At 44.0% G+C, this 21,818-nt stretch overlaps 1 protein-coding gene across 2 annotated transcripts in view; it reads left to right on the forward strand.

Moving 5' to 3' along the window:
* The window catches only part of SETD7 (SET domain containing 7, histone lysine methyltransferase), a 56,620-nt gene that overhangs the window by 28,177 nt on the left and 6,625 nt on the right, over nt 1-21,818 (forward strand). For both annotated transcript variants that reach the window (XM_005217582.5, XM_059876257.1), the window contains 5 exons: nt 629-830; nt 5,660-5,849; nt 12,023-12,104; nt 14,732-14,849; nt 16,333-16,490. In XM_005217582.5, the coding sequence (XP_005217639.2) occupies nt 629-830; nt 5,660-5,849; nt 12,023-12,104; nt 14,732-14,849; nt 16,333-16,490 (750 nt within the window). The remainder of the gene's footprint in view (nt 1-628; nt 831-5,659; nt 5,850-12,022; nt 12,105-14,731; nt 14,850-16,332; nt 16,491-21,818) is intronic.

A 21,818-nucleotide genomic window follows, 5' to 3' on the forward strand; every position in this document is an offset into this window, starting at 1 on the left:
CTCCCAGTGAGTTCTGGACCACTCATGAGGGAAGTTAAGCAGGAGTGGTTTATGTGTGGAAAGGGTAACACCAGCATTTCTGTTGCCTGGTGTTGGTCAGCGTCTAGCCTTGGAAACTTAGTGTGCTTAGTCACTCACTTGTATCCAATTCTTTGTGACCCCATGGACTGTAGCTCACCAGGCTCCTCTGTCCAAGGGGATTCTCCAGGCAAGAATACTGGAGTGGGTTGCCATGCATTCCTCCAGCGGATCTTCCCAATCCAGGGATCAAACCCATGTCTCCTGCATTGCAGGCAGATTCTTTACCATCTGAGCCCCCAGGGAAGCCCCAGGAAACATAACTTAGATGAGGCTTATTCTATTTCCACTTGTGGTTTCTTTCTCTTGTACTTCTTTCAGTAGAGAAACTGGACTTAATAGGAGCTAGGAGATTAGGAATTAGATCTTCCTCTGTTTCTAATCCTACCCATATCTCTGGAGTATTTTTCCCTAGCAGTCTCAGAGAACTCAGGAGGATGTACTGAGTACATGTGGTCATTGGAACAGAGGTGGGCATGATACGGTCCTTTCTTTTAGGAGAGTTGAGTCGAGGTCTCACTCTCCTCTTTTGTTCTCCCTTGTCTCACAGCACCCTGGAGGGATATTATGTGGACGATGCCCTGCAGGGCCAGGGAGTTTACACTTACGAGGATGGAGGAGTTCTCCAGGGCACATATGTAGACGGAGAGCTGAATGGACCGGCCCAGGAGTACGACACAGACGGGAGGCTGATCTTCAAGGGACAATACAAAGATAACATTCGGCATGGAGTGTGCTGGATATACTACCCAGTAAGTCTTGTCACTGCTCATTTTGCTGAAAAATAGCATGTTTTAAGACAAGGCTTTGAGTCCTCCCAATGAAGAATAAAATGTATTCTCTGTGTTAGAAAACATGAGACTGTGAAAACTTGAGAGCCAGTAGCTGAAGCCAACAACTTAGGGGGGTTGTCCTCTCACTGTGAAACAGTTGACTTAAATTGTCCTCCGATCTGCTGTAAATTCCTCTTCAGGGTGGCTTTGGAAAGAAATGATTAGTCACAATTAAAACAAAATGGAGGAGACTTCCCTGGTGGTCAAGTGGCCAAGACTCCATGCTCCCAATTCAGGGGGCCTGGGTTTGATCCTACGGTAAATATCTTTTAAAAAATTAAAAGAAAACCAAACTGAGACAAACTGGCTTGATTATACCACCAATAAAAACAAAAATACATTGATTTTAAAAAATATTTCTTTGGGATATAGAAAGAATGTTGGAATGTTTCATTGTTGTAATTAATTTTATTCTCTCTCATATGTAAGAATGATTCCAACAATTTCACATCTTTTTGGACTTATTACACTATTGTTACTTGGCTTTCCAATCCCCCTCCCCATTTTTTGGTTTATATTGCTTAAATCAAGGTGATTAAAATTAACTAGCCTTTGAATATTTGATAACATTTTATGATCTTTCTGGAGTTGACTAGAGCAGAAAGAAGCAGCAAAAACCCATGGCTGGGAATTAATGCTGTAATTTTTGTTTGCATTTCAAATACCCCATCTGTTCTTAGTGAGTTTCCAGAAAATGTTTCAGAAAATAGACCTGCAAAAATATTTTATCTAATATTTTATTTTGTCCGGAGCTTAAGTCAAAATATGTTTTTTCTTAGTCTTAATCCTTTCCTTTTATGATTTAAAAGTATCAATAAAAACAAAGTCTCTATTATATGTATAACAGGAAAAGTAATACCAGGAAAATCTACTTACACATTATTGTTGCTGAAAAATAAGTTATACTCTAGCCAAAGAAAAAAAATGTTTCACATTTATACATTCTCTTGGTAGGATCTGCAGTAGCTCAGAAGTTTCTGTTACAGAGGGAGAAGAGGTGGAGGTACCCACCAGATTAGGAAGCCTGAAACTTCTGTTGGTTCGTCACTAGGCAGAATAAGCTTCCTACTGCCCCGTGCTAGGGAGCTGCCCATAGCACAGTGAATCTTGAAGTCAGGGAAAGTGGCATTCCTCCTGGGAGTTGAAATGAGGGAAATGCAATTGATTACAAGATTCTCCCACTACTTGTAATTTTACTTGTAACTATGATCAATTTAAGTCCCTAGAGGAGATCAAAGATGCACTGAGGTGAATGGACCTGACTCACTCAATGTAGTTGCAGTTTGAAACCTAAAATGCGCAGCTGCATTTTAGCTTTCAGCTTGAATTAGTGTCCTTTTAAACACCAAGAGAGGACTCCACCTTAGAAAGGAAGAAGCACTGGGGAGTTACAAGCTGTCAAAATTAACTTGGTTGATGACATTTTGTGTATAGTATCTGTTGGCATTGGGGCCAGGCGTGAGGCTGGTGATCGCATCCCACTGCTCTGATCTCCAGGTTGAGAATCAATTAAGAAGTGGGCTTCCCTGATGGGTCAGACAGTAAAGGGTCTGCCTGCAATGCAGGAGATCTGGATTCGGTCCCTGGGTATGGCAACCCACTGCAATATTCTTACCTGGAGAATTCCATGGACAGAGGAGCCCAAAGGGCTACAGTCCATAAGGTCACAAAGAGTCAGACTCAACTGAGCAATTAAGAAATGGACATAGGTGTCAGGGATCAGGACTTCATTATGGCAGAGTTAGAATGCAGAGGTGTCATGGGTTTCTACTTCTGCCCCTCTGAACTAAACAGATGGGCCAGGTGCCCACAGAGCAGCTAGAAAGCTGCAGTTTTCCCTTGGGGAGTAGGGCTGCCTGGGGGAGCTTCCCCAAGGAGAAGAGAGGGTGAGAGGAGAGCAGGTGCAGCCCATGGGTGCTGCCAGTTCTCAGAACAGGTGAGCAAAAATGCAGAACATGTGACAGCAGTCTTTATCCTGTTAACCCCAACCTGGTAGAGATGGGTGTCAGATCCTGCCTTCTCACCGATCAAGTGAAGGATTCCTCTTCCCATAGGGGGAGCCACTGAGCAGAGGCGAGAGGGGAGCAGCTTTCCCTCTGCTCCCCCGGCACAGCCAACAAGGAAGTGTTTTGTGACTTGAGGTCAAAGTAGGAACAAAGCGAGGCAAAAAATAATGATCCTCCATACAGGATTTGTAAGCTCATTCTAAGGGTGCTGCTGCTGCTGCCAAGGGTAGTTTATTTCTTTCGAAAGTTTACCTTGGTACAGTGATGGAGAGTTTTCATTAAAAACTCATTTTTCTTTCCCTGGTAGCTCAGTCGGTAAAGAATCTGCCTGCAGCAATGCAGGAGACCCGAGTTCAATCCATGGGTGAGGAAGATCCCCTGGAGAAGGAAATGGCATTCCACTCCAGTATTCTTGCCTGGAGAATCCCATGGACAGAGGAGCCTGGAGGGCTACAGTCCATGGGGTCATGAAGTCAGACATGACTTAGCAACTAAAACCACCAACTCCTTTCTGAAATAAAAGAATCTCTGCTTTATTGTTCTGGACAAATAAAATCACTTGCCCCCAAAACGAAGTTTAAAGCACGTAAGGGGGGAGAAAACCTGAGACCCTAGAAAGACAGAATGCTGAATAAATAGTAATCTTGATGGCTTAATTAGTTACAGTGTGTGAGGAGCTCATGTGCTCTAACACCACTCAGCTGTCTTCATCACTGCAAGTCTGAAGGCAGATCTTGCAGAAAATACATCTCTGTTCAGGCTGGGTTATTAAGAATTAACTCAGGGAGGAGGAAGAGCAGTAATACATGCCTAATGTCCTCTCTCGGAGAAGGCAATGGCACCCCACTCCAGTACTCTTGCCTGGAAAATCCCATGGACGGAGGAGCCTGGTTGGGCTGCTGTCTATGGGGTCACACAGAGTCGGACGTGACTGAAGCGACTTAGCAGCAGTAGCAATGTCCTCTCTATCTGGGAAAAATGCTTCCAAGTATTTTGCTTTCTATGGAAGTTCTGTGATTCATTTTTAAATTTATAACTTCTTTTTTCTCCAAAGAGCAATTAGACTACAGTGAACTGTGGAGATCCTATACTTGGTGGTTATTTCTTCCTGCTCTCTCTCAGTAAACAGCATTTGAAATCACTCAGAAGTCGTCCCACATCACTGACTCTGAGTAGCTACTTCTAGAACCTTTCAGTTGAGGAAATAGCCAAGCTTTTAGAAGATGTCATGGCCTTACTAGTCTTAGGTCAAACCCTCAAAGGTCCTAGATTTCTATTTATACCATGAGGACCTCCTAGATGGGAAGGAAAAAAAGGAAACATATCTTATACCCTAGATTCGATTTTTTTAATTAATTCTTTTTATTTAATAATATATAATAATATTTATTTATATAATTTAATAATATTTAATAATAATTAACTACTGGTTTATTTTTAGTGTCCCAATGCAATTTACAAAGTATTTATATCACCTCCTGTGTCCCTAGCACTGGTACCAGGATAGAGAATTCTACGATAGCCTCTGCCCTAAAGCATTTAAGGACCCTTGGGAATGAAGCAAGTGACAGTAAAACAGGAAGCACAGCTGGCTCCTCTCCTGGAAGGAGGCAGAAGGGAGCAGTAAATAAAGAAGAGTGGGAAGAGGGAAGTGATGGGCAAAGGAGCAGAATTTAGTTGTTCTTTTTTCACTTTGCATTCTAGCTCAAAAAAATAAAAAGCCATGGTATAGGACTCTCAGAAAGACAGTATCTCAAAGTTCTTTTGTTTATTCCTTAGAAAACACAACTCTCTACTCACGTACACTGAACTAATTCTTAAGTATCTTTGGACTAAAGATTTTCTTAATAGACCAGAAATTCAGAATTCAATATTTGAAAAACGAATTTCTAAGCATAGTGAGTAAGACTGTTTTGCTACAGATCCTCATCACATTTGATATTGGCCCATAGTAACCCTTGTTACATTTCCTTTCAGTGTTTATGACATGTTACAAATGGGTGGCTCAGTGAGTAAAGAATCCGCCTGCAACGCAGGAGACATAGGTTCCATCCCTGGGCAGGAAAGAGCTGGAGGAGGGCATGGCAACCCAGTCCAGTATTCTTGCCTGGAGAATCCCAGGGACAGAGGAGCCTGGTGGGCGACAGTCCATGGGGTCGCAAAGAGTCAGACACGACTGAAGGGACTGAATACACGTGCTCACACAAATACAGCATGTTTGTTTCTTAGGTAAGAAACCAAGTTAGAATCAGTAACTTGTCCAGGATTATAAAGTACAGCTCCATCTCTGACTCTGTAAATCAGGCTTATACGCTCCCTGTGCATATAGCCTATAGGAGACTGGGTGGGGAGGGATGATATGCCTCATGCTGTTCATGCTCATGTGAAAAGCTGAGTTCTTAAACTGTTATGATCCATATTAGTGCTACTAACAGTGGGCATGCACAAGAGAAATACCTTGAACTCGTGTCATATGAGTGAGTGAGTAAGAGCCGCTCAGTCGTGTCTGACTCTTTGGGACCCCATGGCTTATACAGTCCGTGGGATTCTCCAGGCCAGAATACTGGAGTGGGTAGCCGCTCTCCAGGGGACCTTCCTAACCCAGGGATCAAACTCAGGTCTCCCGCATTGCAGGCAGATTCTTTACCAGCTAAGCTACCAGGGAAGCCCAAGAATACTGGTCGTGTCATATAGATAAATACTATAATATAATATTTTCTGGTTTTGGGTTTCTCCCATCAGGATGGAGGCAGCCTTGTAGGAGAAGTAAATGAAGATGGGGAGATGACAGGAGAGAAGATAGCCTACGTGTACCCTGATGAAAGGACGGCCCTGTATGGAAAATTCATCGATGGAGAGATGATAGAAGGGAAGCTGGCTACTCTTCTGTCCACTGAAGAAGGCAGGCCTCACTTTGAACTGATGCCTGGAAGTAAGTTGAATCTGCTTCGGATGGGTTGCTTTAATTCCAAAACAGGTTGTCAGGGCTTATTGGGGAGAAGTTAATTTCCTTGTCTTGTCTGGTGTATCAGCTTGGCCACTTATGAGACACCTCAGCACTTCAGTGGTTTACAACAGCAAACACAGGTCTGATAAGCAGCTGTATTCACTGGTCCGGGTGGGGCATGGCCAGGCCAGGTGGGACTCGAGGCTTCTAGTCAATTCGGTGGTGGCGATGGTGGTTTAGTCGCTAAGGCATGTCCGACTCTTTGCGACCCCATGGACTGAAGTCCAACCAGGCCCTTCTGTCCATGGGATTTCCCAGGCAAGAATACTGGAGTCAGTAGCCATTCCCTTCTCCAGGGGATCTTCCCAACCCAGGGATCAAACCAGCATCTCCTACTGATTGGCAGGCAGATTCTTTAACACGGAACCACCGTTCTCTAACGCTAGGGAAGCCCTGGTCAGCTCAGAGCCTGTGCTGTGTCTTAATTCTGGGCCCTGTCGGTTGGTTTTCTCAGGTGTCCACAGGAAGCCAGAGCATGAGCAGACACCTGCGATGCCTCTTGAAGCCTCGGTGTGTAACTGACACAAAGCCCCTTTCACCCACTTGTCATTGGTCAAAGCAAGTCACACGGCCAGGCCAAGCAAAGGCACTTTAGTAGCAGATACTGAGAATCACCTGGCAAGGGCATAGCTGTATAATTCTAATGCACAGGAGTGAAGAAATGACAGCAGTAATTTAATCAGTTTAAAATATATCTCAGGGGAAAAAAAAAACCCTACAGTTTAATGATTTAATTGATAAAGAATCAAATTAGGTAGATCTCCAAGTTGTAACGCTGACTCAACCTGAGTTCCGATTGGGGAAGATAAATGCACGTTGGCACCTGGGCTCTCTTCACAGTCTAACATTGAGACTTTCCCGGTGATCTGTGGTTAAGACGCTGTGCCTCCACTGCAGCGAGCATGGGTTCAGCCCCTGATTGGCTAAGATCTCACATGCTGAACTATGCAAGTGGTGGGAGGGGAAAATCTAGCATCTTCTTGGAAGACATACTCCACACACAAATGAGCCTGTTGGTCTCCATGTTAGAAAAAGTCCTGTTTCCTTTTAGAAGTACAGGATGGCACCAAACTTTTTTTCTTATTACGAAATTATTTACTGTAGAAAATCTGGAAAACATACAAAGAAAAAATCAAGGTTTTATATTTTGAGTGGCACAATATTAAGAAAGCTAAATTGGTCTGATTCCTGAGAAAACAATGTATGAACGTGAAAGTCAAGTGCTCAGTCGTGTCTGATTCTCTGCGACCCCATGGACTGTAGCCCACCGGACTCCTCTGTCCATGGGGTTTTCCAGGCAAGAATACTGGAGTGGGTTGCTATTTCCTTCTCCAGGGGATCTTCCCGACATATATGTATTTCTAATCTAAGTTAAGGTATAAGAAGAATAAAGTAGAAAAGATAGTGCATCTAGGCACTGCCAGGCCTAGATAATATTTAGCTCTGTGGATTGGAAGGAGATTCTCCAAAGGGTGGTTGTCCAAAAATAGGAAACCTAGCGCTTTACATTTAGCTCCAACTTGGGTTGTTATAAATGTCTCCGTTTTTGTTTTTTTAAGTTAAAAACTGAGGCATTTTAAATGCAGTATGGGAATCTGGATTGGATCCTGGAACAGAAAAAGGACATTCGTGGAAAAACTGGTGAAGTCTGAATAAAGTCTGGAGTTCACTCAATAGTAACGCTATGTTGGTTTCTTAATTTGGACAAATGTACCATGTAACATAAGAAATTAACAGGAGAACAGTGAGGGGCATCAGGAGCTCTCTGTACCGTGTTTGCAACTTTTCTGTAAATTTAAAGTCATTCCACAATGAAGTGTTTATTTTTTTTTTAAGTGTAAAGGTAATCTTTGAACTTTAAACTCTAATATCTGCACTCTTCATGTCCATTTCAATAGCAGACAGTGTTACAATGTTTAGAAACGAGGACACTCCAGCCAGGGGGAGATCCCAGTTGGTGATGCAGATTTTAAAACTTCAGAAGTGGCAACACTTCTAGTGGCAGGAGTCTTGAACTTGAGAGTCACCTCGTTGGAGTCTTGGCTCCAGCATTTACTGTATTGTGGCTTGGGGCAGGTTACTTATCCTTTTAGAACCTGTTTCTTCCTTATAAAATACAGATATTGGCACCTACCATAAAGCCCCATCAGGGAAGTTACTGTGGTTATTACACTCTTCTTGGTATAAGTCTGAAACGCATTTTGGAAAGTGAGAGTAATCAGTCTCAGGGGAATTATGGTTTTTCTTAGAACTCCTGGATGCAAATAGCAAGCACCCTCTTCAAACTCACTTAAGACCAGAAAAGGAGGGGTGGGTTTATTGGCAAGATTCCAGCAGGCCTCAGTTCTTTTAAAGCTGGGTTGAACAATTTGGGTCTCAAAGGGGTCAGAAGGCATAGTTGCTCTGGGTGGGTGGGAGGAACCAGGCCCAGTCTTTGCTCTGTGTTCCGCCCCTCTTGTTTCTGTCTCCTTCCTCTTCCATTTACAAGTACCGAGCCACTGACTGGCTGAGAGGTGAGGGCTTTCGGGGTCATGTGGCTTCTGGCCCAATGGTTGGGGGAGGAGCAAACAGAACGCATGGGTCTCACCTAAAACCCTCCTGACTGCCTTCTCCTGACTGTGCTCTTGGATCAACAAACGCTTCTTGCGGAGTTTCCTTGTGCCTCTGCCTGGAATTTCTTCTCTCCTCATTTCTTCTTCGCCTCTTTACATAGCAATTCCATTCCTGGCTAATGCCTATTCCGTCTCTTTTTTAGTGCAATTATCAGCATCACTTGAATGTTTCCTAGAAATGCAGGTTATCAGGCCCCCTTCAATTAGATTGAAGTTGCATTTTTTAAATTTAATTCTTTAAATGTTTATCAAAGTATAGTTGATTTACAATGTTGTGTTAGTTTCAGGTGTACGATAAAGCGAATCAGTTATGCCCACACACATATCCACACGTTTTTAGATGGTTTTGCCATATAGGCCATTCGAGTATTGAGTAGAGTTCCCTGCGATATGCAATAGGTCCTTATTAGTATTTTTTTGGCCGTGCCCTGCAGCTTGCAGGATCTTAGATCCCCAACCAGGGGTTGAACCTGGGCCCTCGGCAGTGGAAGTGCAGAGTCCCAGCCACTGGACTGCAAGGGAAATCCTTGCCTGTTCCATCCTTATGGCTTGGCTCTCCTCTTAGAAGTAACATTTGTCAACTGAATGGATGAATTGCAGTCCCAGGTCATAGTACCAATGACAGAGGAATAGAGGGAGGAGAGGGTGCCTTCAGCCTGTCTAAGGGAGCGGAGGGAGGGACGGTCAGTGTTGGAGAAGACACATTGACTCCTTGAAAGCAGGAAGAGATATGACATGACTCCTGCTTGTATCTGCACAGTCCCCAACGTGGTGTTTTATGTGTAGTTGGCACTTAGCACATTTGTGAGGAAAGTTTTAGTCTAAGGAAAGGAGATGGGAGCTCTTAGGAGAATTTGTGCACAATAGGATGTCTATTCCACAGAAATGTTTGGTTTGGGAATGTGGGGTTTCTGGGGTTTGTTTTTTTTTCTTATTTGAACTTCCTTTAATTGCTTGTGAGCTGGTTCTCAGCCTTCCCTGCCCTGCTTTACTGCAGGTGGGGGTGTCTGCCCCTTGCCTACATTTCCCAGACTCCGTGCCTCCAGCTTCTGTCTGCGTTTGGCCACAGACCAGGGACAGGAGCAGGGAGAAGCCCTCGGTGTGTCCCGTAGAGTCCCCAGCAGGGGCTTGTCTCCCGATTCCATTATCTAGCAGGTCACTTCCCCTCAGATCCAGCTTCCCTGGGCTCCCCCAGCTCCAGAGGTCCAGGAATGTCTCTGTGGCTCAGACGGTGAAGAATCTGCCTGCCAATGCAGGAGACCTGGGTTCGATCCCTGGGTGGGGAAGATCCCCTGAAGAAGGACATGGCAACCCACTCCAGTATTCTTGCCTGGAGAATTCCATGGACAGAGGAGCCTGCCAGGCTACAGTCCCTGGGGTCACAAAGTGTCGAACATGACTGAGTGACTAACACTGCTCCTATGACTCAGGGTTATGGATTTCTGCTCTTGACAGTTTCTGGGCTCTTCATTTCCGCCTTTGGCTTCTCAGCTCTTCTGTCTTCTGTGTAACCAATTCCCTGTATTAAATTCTCTCTCTTGAAAATACTCAAATGGCCTATGACATGGACTGATCTCAGACTTTTAGTTTGAAACATTAATTTGGGTTTTGATTGTATTAAAAAGAAAGAAAGAAAGAGGACCTGGTAACCATTGGTAACTGCTTAGGAACTGCTTAATGGATAATTTATGATGCCTTAGTGCCTAAAATGTTGACTTTTCAGGAGTAAACTTGTTTCTTTACTTATTAGCCTTTGGAACACCTTATGTCTTCCTCCTGCTCTGTGAGGGTTCTTGGAGGCTAATTTTTTGCAGAGAAGTAATGTTAATTCTCAAAGAAGGCAATGGGACCCCACTCCAGTACTCTTGCCTGGAAAATCCCATGGACGGAGGAGCCTGGTAGGCTGCAGTCCATGGGGTCGCTAAGGGTCAGACACAACTGAGCGACTTCACTTTCCCTTTTCACTTTCATACATTGGAGAAGGAAATGGCAACCCACTCCAGTGTTCTTGCCTGGAGAATCCCAGGGACGGGGGAGCCTGGTGGGCTGCCGTCTATGGGGTCGCACAGAGTCGGACGTGACTGAAGCAACTTAGCAGCTTAGCAGCAATGTTAATTCTAGAGTGGCTGTGTGCCTTCATTTCTGAAATAAATTACTAACTGGTTTCTGAACCACTTTAATAGAAATAAGATGACTTTGTTAATGCTTTATCAAAAGCAGTCTGTTCTCCCTAATTCTAGTGAGGCTGAATGTTTATTTTTAGTGAAGGAGACAATTGCCAAGGGTGGGTGGTTGGATTCTACAGACTGTGTCTAGTGTGAAAAAAAAAACACAAGGAAAATTTAAAACTATTATCCAGTCTTATCCAACCAGAGAGAGATCTCAGGTTTTCATGACAAAGCCTTTTCTCGATTAAAATTTTTAGTTACACAAGCAGCTTTTAAATCATGTGAGTAAAGAAAAATGTGAATCAAAAGCAAAAATGGAATTTTAGGAGATATTCCTGATGGCTCTGAAGACCTGATAACAAAACTCCAGAGCAAATCGGAAAACTAACCATTTATATTTTGCACAGCAGTCTGTAATTACCGGTGTAAACTTGCTTGTAAGAAGCATGTTATCTAGCCAACCAGCAACTATTTCATCCTATCACGTAGTTTAATTAAATTAACATTATCACCTGGTACCCATGCCCTCTACTAAGCACCCAATTGCTGTATTCAATAACAACCTAAAAATATCTTTTAGCAACTCAATTCAGCATCACAAAGTTCAACAAATGAACCATCAGATTTTAGTCCCCTAGTATAAGAATATTTGATGTTATGACAATATTTGTTATACTTAATGATTCTCAAATCAGGAATGATCTTAGAAGTATAACGTGAGTTCTACCAATGGGTTGGATGATGCTTAGATGTAGGTCACTCATGTAATTCCAGATATTTAAAGAATGAAAGAGTGAAAGTAAATTATGCTTTGCAACACGGTATCCAACTTCATTATTATATTCCTGAACATAGTGAAAGCATCTCAGGAGTAATAAAAAATTGTTACTTTAGATTAACTTTTTCCTAAGTGTCTCTCTGTATTTTTTCCACTTGGATATTCAGCAAAAGAAAGAAACCCCATATGTGTATCTTTTACTAGGTGACAAAATGGGTTGGGATTTATGTATTCACTAATAAATTCTCTTAAAAATAATGAATGTTATTATAGTCACCAAGAGACGCATAATGAATATGACGGAGAATGAAGCTAAAAATTTTACTGTGTTTGCACACTCAGAATAAGTAAACTTTCTTATCATGAAAAAGTATTAGTAAAAAAAGCTCTCCATTTATACTGAAGAATTTCATTCTAGTTGGTCTAACTTGAGTAACATTTTGCATTATTTAACTTATGCTTGTCCCATTGATGAGAGAAATGTTCTTGATGCACTTCCCTAACTCTGGGCCTGTACTGAAATTTTTGTTTGCTTTTTAGGTTCAGTGTACCACTTTGATAAGTCAACTTCATCTTGCATTTCTACCAATGCTCTTCTTCCAGACCCATATGAATCAGAGAGGTAATTGTTCCCTTGTGGTTTTAATGACATCATTTATGTAAGATTAAATAACTCTTGTGGTGGGAATTATTGCTCCTTGGTGGCCCTCTACTCAGGCTGAGTTCCCTAGCAGAAAAAAAATGTATATTCTGAGAAAGAGCATTTTTATGGTCATACATCTGTCCCTGTAAGAGAGTTTCTCCGCCCATAAAGCACAGAATAGCCTGTGTGTCAGTCCCAGAGTGAAGCTTCTACAAAGGGACAGCAGTTGGGTCCGGCAGCCCGTTATGCCCTGCCCAGGTGTCCGCTTTCTTGGGGCTCTTGTCCTGGCAGCCTCTATTAGCCCCTTGGGAGCATTTCACACTCTTGAAACCTCTAGTCGAGGCAGGACCAGATGTCTGCTGCTTTACTTAGCCCAGCTGAGAGGGTCTGGAGCACAAGATAATTTCTTTATTCACTAAGGGAAGACAGAAGTAAATAAAATGTAAGAAGCATAAAAACATTCCAGCTTACAAATTACAGTTTTCTGATTCTATAAGCTCCATCCCAGAGTGTCAAGCCCCATTCCATTTGACATGCTAGCTAAACTCTAGCTCTGGATTCCTGGAATGGCTTTCTCTAGTCTCTTGACTGGGGTTCGTATCCCCCAGCAACTGGCCTGTTTGTGGGTAAGAATGCCATCTGCAGTTGACTTTCTCTTGGCCTCACTCTTTAATCATGGCTTCCATTTCTTTTCTGTCTGCATCTGAGAAAAGGCCTCTTCCCTGGTTTAACTGACAGGGCTGACACTACAATGTCACAATGAACGAATGGCCCCTTTCTTGAGATGAGGCTTTGGCCTGTTTGCAGAGAGAAAAATTTGGTCTTTGTTAGCCCCGCAAACACAACAGTCCCCTAACCATATGTATCTGTCTTTTTTTTTTTGTTACTGTCATTGTGATAATGCCACATAACAGTAGCCTCAGACTACCAGCGATTTATGAAAGCAAATATTTTCTTTTGCACTCATACGTCTGTAGATTGGCTGAGGCTCAGCCACTTTCAACTGGGTTCCACTCAGCCCAGCTGGACTAGGCTGTGCTCCAGGTTTCAGGTTGGGTTCCGGTCTGTCTCACATGCCTTCATTCCAAGACTCAGGCTAAGCAAACAACAGCCCCCCTGGGGCATATTCTCCTTGTGGAGATGAATAGAAGTTCAAGGAAGCTGGCAGAAACTTGCCATGCTTCTTAACACCCGAGACCTAGCTTTGCAGTCACTTCTGCCTAGTGGCAAAGCAGATCAGGGACATTATCCTCCATGCAAGCTGAAGGGCAGTCACATGACCAAGAATCAGAATGACTCTGTCCCAGGGAGAGAGTCAGGAGGTGGAAGCAGTAATTCAGCCTTCCAGCCCATCAAATAAGCAGAAGATCTACATAACAGAAATCCCAAATGACCATTTCCACCAGACTTTTTATCCACCACAGGGGCTGGAATAACTGAAATTATGTGATTGGGGCATGTACTCTCCTAATAGGGACTTCCCTGGTGGCTCAGATGGTAAAGCATCTGCCTACAATGCGGGAGACCCAGGTTCAATCCTTGGGTTGGGAAGATCTCCTGGAGAAGGAAATGGCAACCCACTCCAGTATTCTTGCTTGGAAAATCCCATGGACGGAGGAGCCTGTAGGCTACAGTCCATGGGGTCGCAAAGAGTTGGACACGACTGAGCCACTTCACTTCACTTCAGGTAGTACAGGGGTAGAGAATCTGCCTGCCAGTGCAGGAGCCATAGGAGATGTGAGTTCGATTCCTGGATCGGGAAGATCCCCTAGAGAAGGAAATGGCAACCCAGTCCACTATTCTTACCTGGGAAATCCTGTGGACAGGGAAGCCTGGCAGGCTACAGTCCTTGGGGTCATGAAGAGTCAGACACAACTGAGCGACTTAACGTGCACGCCCTCACTCTCTTAATAAATCTTGTTCTATAATCATGAGCTCTATCTTCTTAAAACCAGCACTTGGCAAACTTGTTCTGTAAAGGACTACGTGGTCAATATTTTAGGCTTTGTGAGTTTCTACAGCAGCTACTCAAGTCAGCCTTTGTAACCCCAAAGCAGTCATTAGATAATACTGAACAAATAGGTGTGGGTGTGTCCCAATAAAACTTTATTTACAAAAACAGACAACAACCAGATTTGATCCTTGGGCCAGAGTTAGCTAATTTGTTATAAACTCCTTTGTTGGGAAGTACTTATTGAGTATCTTTTATTAATTATTTGTCACTCTTTTATGTAGAAGATTCATCTCAGGGTTGAGAACCTTGGGTATAGCTTTAACTAGCTTTGGGAAGTGTTTGTCTAGTCCAAGAAGACAGTGGAAATTGTCATTAATTAAAACATACACATTTTTAAAAACCTTATATCAAGCACTGAGTTACTTTGTGAATATATACTAATAGTCTCTTCATTAGAGAGCAGTGAGAATCGTAAGTATACACCGTTCTCCAGTTTTCAAGACCAAAATCTGTATTTCACTTTTTCTTTCTTCGTCATTGGATTACTATGAACTCACATTTTGGATTCTGTAGCTATGACGGTATTTGGGTGGTTAGTAAGGGATGATATATCAAACTAAAACAGAGCATTTGCCTTTTTTTTTCTTTTTAGGGTTTATGTTGCTGAATCTCTCATTTCCAGTGCTGGAGAAGGGCTGTTTTCAAAGGTAGCTGCGGGACCTGACACTGTTATGTCTTTTTACAATGGAGTCCGAATTACACATCAAGAGGTGAGTGGGGCAGAAGTGGGAACTCAGTTTGATTGGTGAAAGGGCTTTGTTTCAGACACCCTTGATTTTCTCATTGGTCCTTTTACTTTAATGCTCACTAAGAATAGAAAGAAACAAAAGACTAGGCTTTTTTACAGAATTGCTCAGATATCGTTCTACAGCCAACCTCAGACTGCTATAGTAAAGATATAGATTAGATAGCTTATGAACAACAGAAACTTCTTTCTCACAGTTCTAGAAGCCAGGAAGTCAAAGATCAAGGTGCCAACAGATTCAGTGTCTGGTGAGAGCCTGCTTCCTGCTTCACTCATGTCCCTTTTTTTGCTGTAACTACACAATGCAGGAGGGATGAGGGAGTCTCAGGGGTCTCTTATAAGAACTCTGGTCTTATTCATAAGGGCTCTACCTGCCCCCATGGCCTAAACACCTTTCAAATTCTTTTTTTATATAAGGTAGAAGAAAGTTAATTAGTAAGTTGAAGGCTTCTCTGATGGCTCGTGGGCTTCCCTGTAGCTCAGATGGTAAAGAATCTGCCTGCAATGCAGGAGATCCAGGTTTGATCCCTGGGTGGGGAAGATCCCCTGGAGAAGGGATTGGCAACCCATTCCAGCATTCTGGCCTGGGAAATTCACATGGACAGAGGAGCCTGGTGGGCTACAGTCCATGGAGTCACAAAGAGTCAGACACGACTGAGAAACTAACACTTTCACTTTTCACTTTCTGGTGGCTCAGGGGTAAAGAACCCACCTGCCAATGCAGGAGACATAAGTTTTATCCCTGATCTGGGAAGATCCCACTTGCCACAGAATAACTAAGCCTGGGTGCCACGACCACTGAGCCTGTGCTCCAGAGTGCAGGAGCCGCAACTACTCAGCCCATATGCCTACCTGCTGAAGTCCGCTTGCCTTAGAGCCTATGCTCAGCAAAAAGAGGAGCCACTGCAATGAGAAGCCTGCACACCACAGCTGGAGAGTAGCCCCTGCTCACTGCAGCTAGAGAAAAGCCCACGCAGCAACAAAGACCCAGCACAGCCAAAAATCAATCAATCAATCAATCAAGTAAATTACTTGAAAAATAAATAGTAAGTTGAGCTGCCCTGCACTGCTCATGTATGCCCTTCCCACCATCAGTGTGTGGAGTATGCACCATCAAAGTGCAAGGGATGCCTTAGGCCAGGAGTCCCCAACTTCCAGGGTCTATTGCCTGATGATCTGCGGCGGAGCTGATGTAACAATGACAGAAATAAAGTGCACAATACACTTGAATCATCCTGAAACCATCCCCCACTGTGACCCATGGAAGGACTGTCTTCCACAAAACTGGTCCCCATTGCCAGAAAGGTTGGGGACCGCTGCCTTAGGCTTTTGCCCTATATGTGACACTCAAACCATGAGGTTAGGGATAAATGAGTTAATATCTTCAGTGTCCTTTGAGTTCCTGGGAGGAAGCTCGTTTCCAACACTCACTTTCTTGTTTTCTGCAGGTTGACAGCAGGGACTGGGCTCTCAATGGGAACACCCTCTCCCTTGACGAGGAAACGGTCATTGATGTGCCTGAGCCCTACAACCATGTATCCAAGTACTGTGCCTCCTTGGGACACAAGGCAAATCACTCCTTCACTCCAAACTGTGTCTATGACATGTGAGTAGGACACCAAGCTGCCAGAGCCGCGGGGCCCCGGGAATGAGGAGGGCACCTCAGAGGCATATCCTGCCCCCAGGAAGGTGGCTCCCTTAGAATATCAGAGGGTCCTCTGCCAGGGGACTACTCATGCTTATTACTTGAAACTCAGAAATAGAAAAGGGCTTCAAAGAGTAGACATGCTGTGGAAATACTATGCTTTGTGGTTGCTGTTTTATTGTGGCTTTTTCTGTTCTTCAGCACTTTCATTCTGGAAAATTAAGGCTAGTGTCATTGGAAGTAATAGTACAAATTGAAACTGCACTGCAGAGATTAGGGAATCCTTTTATGATGTGAAAGGAAGGAGGACTGTAAAATCCTACACCTAGGGCGTGAGGTCTGGGTATTAGAAAAAAACCAACCTATAAAGTCAGAGTCCCTATCATTTGACAGCCAAGAGGAACGAAATGCTGACACAGGCAACAACACAGATGAGCCTGTGAAAACACGCAAGGAGCCAGTCACTAAAGACCGTGTGGTGTGTGATTCCATTTCTATGAACAGTCCTCTATCGCCCCAGACACAGAATGCCCATCAGTGCTTGCCTAGAGCTGGGGGCCGGGCTTGGGGGAGCGAAAGTTGATGGCTAATGAGCGTGGGAGTTCCTTTTTATAATTTTATATTGGAGTATCGCTGATTAACAGGTTGCGGTAGTTTCAATTGGGCAGCAAAGGGACTCAGCCATACATACATGTGTATCCATTCTCCCCCAAAGTCCCCTCCATCCAGGCTGCCACATAACCTTGAGCAGAGTTCCATGTGCTATACAGCAGGTCCTTGTTGGTTATCCACTTAAAATACAGCAGTGTGTACATGGCCATCTCCACCTCCCTAACTATCCCTTCCCCTCACCTTTCCCCTCTGGTAACCGTAAGTTCATTCTCTAAGTCTGGGAGTCCATTTCTGTTTTGTAAATAAGTTTTCGTTTGTATCACCTGTTTAGATTTCATGTGTAAGTGATATCATATTATATTCCTCTTCCTCTGACTTACTTCACTCACTATGACAATCTCTAGGCCACCCATGTTGCTACAAATGACCTTATTTCATTCTTTTTCAACAGCCCATTGTATATATGTACCGCATCTTCTTTATTCATCCCTCTGTTGATAGATATTTAGGTTGTGGGAAGTTCCTTTTGAGGCTTCCAAAGTTAGTGGCTGTGGTTGCACAACTGAAAACCACTGAATTGTACACATTAAATGGGTGCATTTTATGAAGCCTGAATTACATCTCACCAGTCATTGGGAGAGGACAGTGGCACCCCACTCCAGTACTCTTGCCTGGAGGATCCCATGGACGGAGGAGCCTGGTAGGCTACAGTCCATGGGGTTGCTGGGAGTCAGACACGGCTGAGCGACTTCACTTTCACTTTTCACTTTCATGCATTGGAGAAGGAAATGGCAACCCACTCCAGTGTTCTTGCCTGGAGAATCCCAGGGACGGGGGAGCCTAGTGGGCTGCCGTCTATGGGGTCGCACAGAGTCGGACACAACTGAAGCGACTTAGCAGCAGCAGCACAGTCATTAGTTTTAAAAAATCAAATAATCCCTTTCAGTTTGAGCCTCCCCTTCCAATGGCACACTGAACCTCTTGGAAACATCCATGGATGAGAACCTTACCATTATCCACAAAGGCAGCTGTCTGGACAAACAAATACATACTATGGAGTTGGCTGTTGGGCTCTGGTGACTAGAAAGTTCTTTCTATTGAGCCCCAGTAGGTTTCCCTGTACTCTCCAGCCCTTGGCCCTAATTATCCCTTTTCTTCTTGTGTACAACATCAATCTCTCTTCCACATAGTAGTCCTACACTATCATAGTAGTTTTCATGCACTCCCAAACTGTCTTCCCAAAGTCAAGCATTTCTGACTGTTCCTTAAAGGGATAGCTGAGATTCCATGTTACTGCTGTCCTTAGCTCAGCCTGAGGATGACAGTTCCTCCTAGCAGCCAGGAGCCGGGTGCAGTCTTTTCTGCTCAGCTGTAGTTTGCTGTTGCTTGGTTCTCTTGCTTGTGAACATAAGCGGGATCAGATCGTGTGCGTTTAATCTGTAGGAGAAGTGCCAGGATTCGCGTGTCCCTTCTTGCATCCCTGAGATGGCTTTAAAATTGTTCTGGCAGTCGCTTGTTCTCCTTGGCAGCCAGTACCAAGTACTGAAGCTACAACTTCTGTTTAAAGGGCGAGCAGAAATGGCAGAGGACATGTGTCATGTGAAATGAAACTGACACTGTTATTAACTCCAAGGCTTTTGTGGCCAATGTAAATTAGGCCAAAGCATCGTTCCAGGCTGCACACAGCTGAACAATAACCATTTAAACCCATGGTAACAAAGGATTATAAATGCTACTTGCTGCTGCTGCTGCTGCTAAGTCGCTTCAGTCATGTCCGAGTCTGTGCGACCCCATAGATGGCAGCCCACCAGGCTCCCCAGTCCCTGGGATTCTCCAGGCAAGAATACTGGAGTGTGTTGCCATTTCCTTCTCCAATGCATGAAAGTGAAAAGTGAAAGTGAAGTCACTCAGTCGTGTCCGATTCTTCACGACCCCATGGACTTCAGCCCACCAGGCTCCTCCGTCCATGGGATTTTCCAGGCAAGAGTACTGGAGTGGGTTGCCATTGCCTTCTCCGATAAATGCTACTTAGGCTGCCCCTTAAAACGAATGAGTTTTGTGATTTAATGGCAAGGATATGATTTTTCTCATCAAAAGTAAGAGAGCACAGGAGAAAAGAGAAGAAACCATTTGTGCAAAATCAAGTCCCTCCTCAGAAATTTTTTTTTCAAGCCCAGTGTGAATGATTAATTACTTGGGGTCATGGAGAGACTGTGCCAAGTCACTTCAGGTGTGTCCAACTCTGCGACCCTATGGACTGTAGCCCGCCAGGCTCCTCTGTCCATGGGCTTCTCCAGGCAAGAACACTGGAGTGGGTTGCCATGCCCTCCTGCAGGGGATCTGACCCAGGGATCAAACCCGCATGTCTTATGTCTCCTGCCTTAGCAGGTGGGTTCTTTACCACAAGCACCAGAGAAGCCCCAGGAGAGACTGTCTGAATAATAATCAGATAGAACATTCAGATACCATTCCATGGGATTCATTTGTTTCTAAAATCATTGGTACTGTTATGCACACTTTAACACAGAACAACAACGTCTGCAAGCTGTTTTAACTGTAGTCCAGTACAGTGTGCCAAATGACAGACAGGAACTGCTTCCCTTGCTATAGATACAGGCTACTCATCAACAAGGAGCCGAACTGCGTGCTCAGAGGTGTGGTCTGAGGGCTGATCTTGCCCAGTGTTTCCTGAGCGCTTTCTCCAGGCCAGTACTGTGGTACAGGCTTCTGTGCACGATGTCATTCAATCTTCCCAGTAACTTCGTGGGGCCACCAGTATTACTGGTGATTATTACCAGTATCCCAGATCAGGGACAGGAAACATAGGGCTCTTGTCAAAGTGAAGTGCTCTAAACCTCTGTGCTTTAGGGCTGCCTTGAAGAATCGGCACCTGAGACTGAGTTCTTTCTTTTCAGTCTGTCTGTTTTCTACTCTGAAAATAATGAAAATGAGTAGGAAAATGAAAATGCAAGAGGATAATAAGAGAAATCTTAGGCTTCTTGTGGGATTTTTTTTTGTTTTTTTTGGTGTACCACAAGGTTAACTAGAGCTCCATTTCAAGAGTATTTTTTTTTTTGAAGTATCTGATTTATAATATTGTGTTAGATTCAGGTGTACAACAAAATGATTCAGATATATATATATATATATATATATATGTCTTCTTTTTCAGATGCTTTTCTTTTGTAGGTTGTTATAAGATATTAAATATAGTTCCCTGTAGTGTACAGTAGGTTCTTATTGTTTATTTTCTACATAGTATTGTGTATCTATTAATACTAATCCCATACTCCTAATTTATCCCTCCTCCCTCCCCACCTTTCCCTTTGGCAGCCATAAGTTTGTTTTTCTTATGTCTGTGAGTCTGTGTTTTGTAAATTAAGTTCATTTGTATCATTTTTTTCAATTCTATGTATAAGCGATATCATATGATATTTATCTTTGTCTGACTTACTTCACTTAGTATGATAATCTCTAGGTCTGTCTACATGCTGCAAATGGCAATATTTCTTCCTTTGTTTATGGCTGAGTAATATTCTACTGTAAGGAGTATAGTTTTTTTAGTGAAATATTTTAGAGACCACGAGTTGTGATTTTCATAAGTAATTCCCAAATCCCTGGTCCAGGAATATCTTTTGTGCCAGAGCGCATTTGAGAATTCTGTGCATGTGCACAATCTCACACACCCACAGGCTTGCTTACATGCTTAGTCACTGATGAGAGTCTTCAGTTGTGCCAGGGACACGGTGGTGGTAAGGAACCTACCTGCCTGCCAGTGCAAGAGACACAAGAGATGCAGGCTCAATCCCTGGGTCAGGAAGATCCCCTGGAGAAGGAAATGGCAACCCACTCCAGTGTTCTTGCCTGGAGAATCCCATGGACAGAGGAGCCTGGCGGGTTACATAGGGTCGCAAAGAGACAGCTATGACTGAAGTGACTGAGCACAGCACAGCACTTTGTCACCGCAGGAACTCTTGGAGGATAAAAATCACTAGTCTCATGATTGCAGAGGAGGAAAGTGAGATTCAGAGCTGCACAGGTGAGTTTCCAGAAGGAGGCAGTAACAACGTGCGGAACCAGGACTCACACCAGAGTCTTCAACCCCAAATTAAGTGTGCTTGCCAGGGCGCAGGACACCCAGGACGGGCAGACACTGAGGCCCCTTGACGTGAGGATGCGGCTGTTCCTCTTCATCCCACACAAAGTATGTCCGTATGCCGCAGACACACCTCTCCCCCCAAGTGCTTGCCATCACGCACAATGTGCCGTCTAACTTAGGATCTAGGACCTTCTGTAATGTTTCAGTGCCCTCTGTTCAAAATGTAAATGAACCAGACAGATTCAATCATATGCATACAAAAATATAAGATTTTCTCTGGCCATGCCTTCCATGTGTCTGCAGCCCTCCAGGCTCCTCTGTCCATGGGATTCTCCAGGCAAGAATACTGGACTGGACTGCCATGCCCTCCTCCAGGGGATCTTCCCAACACAGGAATCAAACCCAGGTCTCTTACATCTCCTGCATTGGCAGGCAGGTTCTTTACCACTAGCACCATTTGGGAATCCCTTGTTAGAGGAGACAAATCTATTAATACTTATTTAGCCCCTGCTCTCCTGCAGGGAGCTGTGCAGGTGAGCCGGGCTGGGAGCCTTCAGTAGATGAGCACAATCCTAGCA

The sequence above is a fragment of the Bos taurus genome, chromosome 17 (genome assembly GCF_002263795.3).
Source record: "Bos taurus isolate L1 Dominette 01449 registration number 42190680 breed Hereford chromosome 17, ARS-UCD2.0, whole genome shotgun sequence".
NCBI lineage: Eukaryota > Metazoa > Chordata > Mammalia > Artiodactyla > Bovidae > Bos > Bos taurus.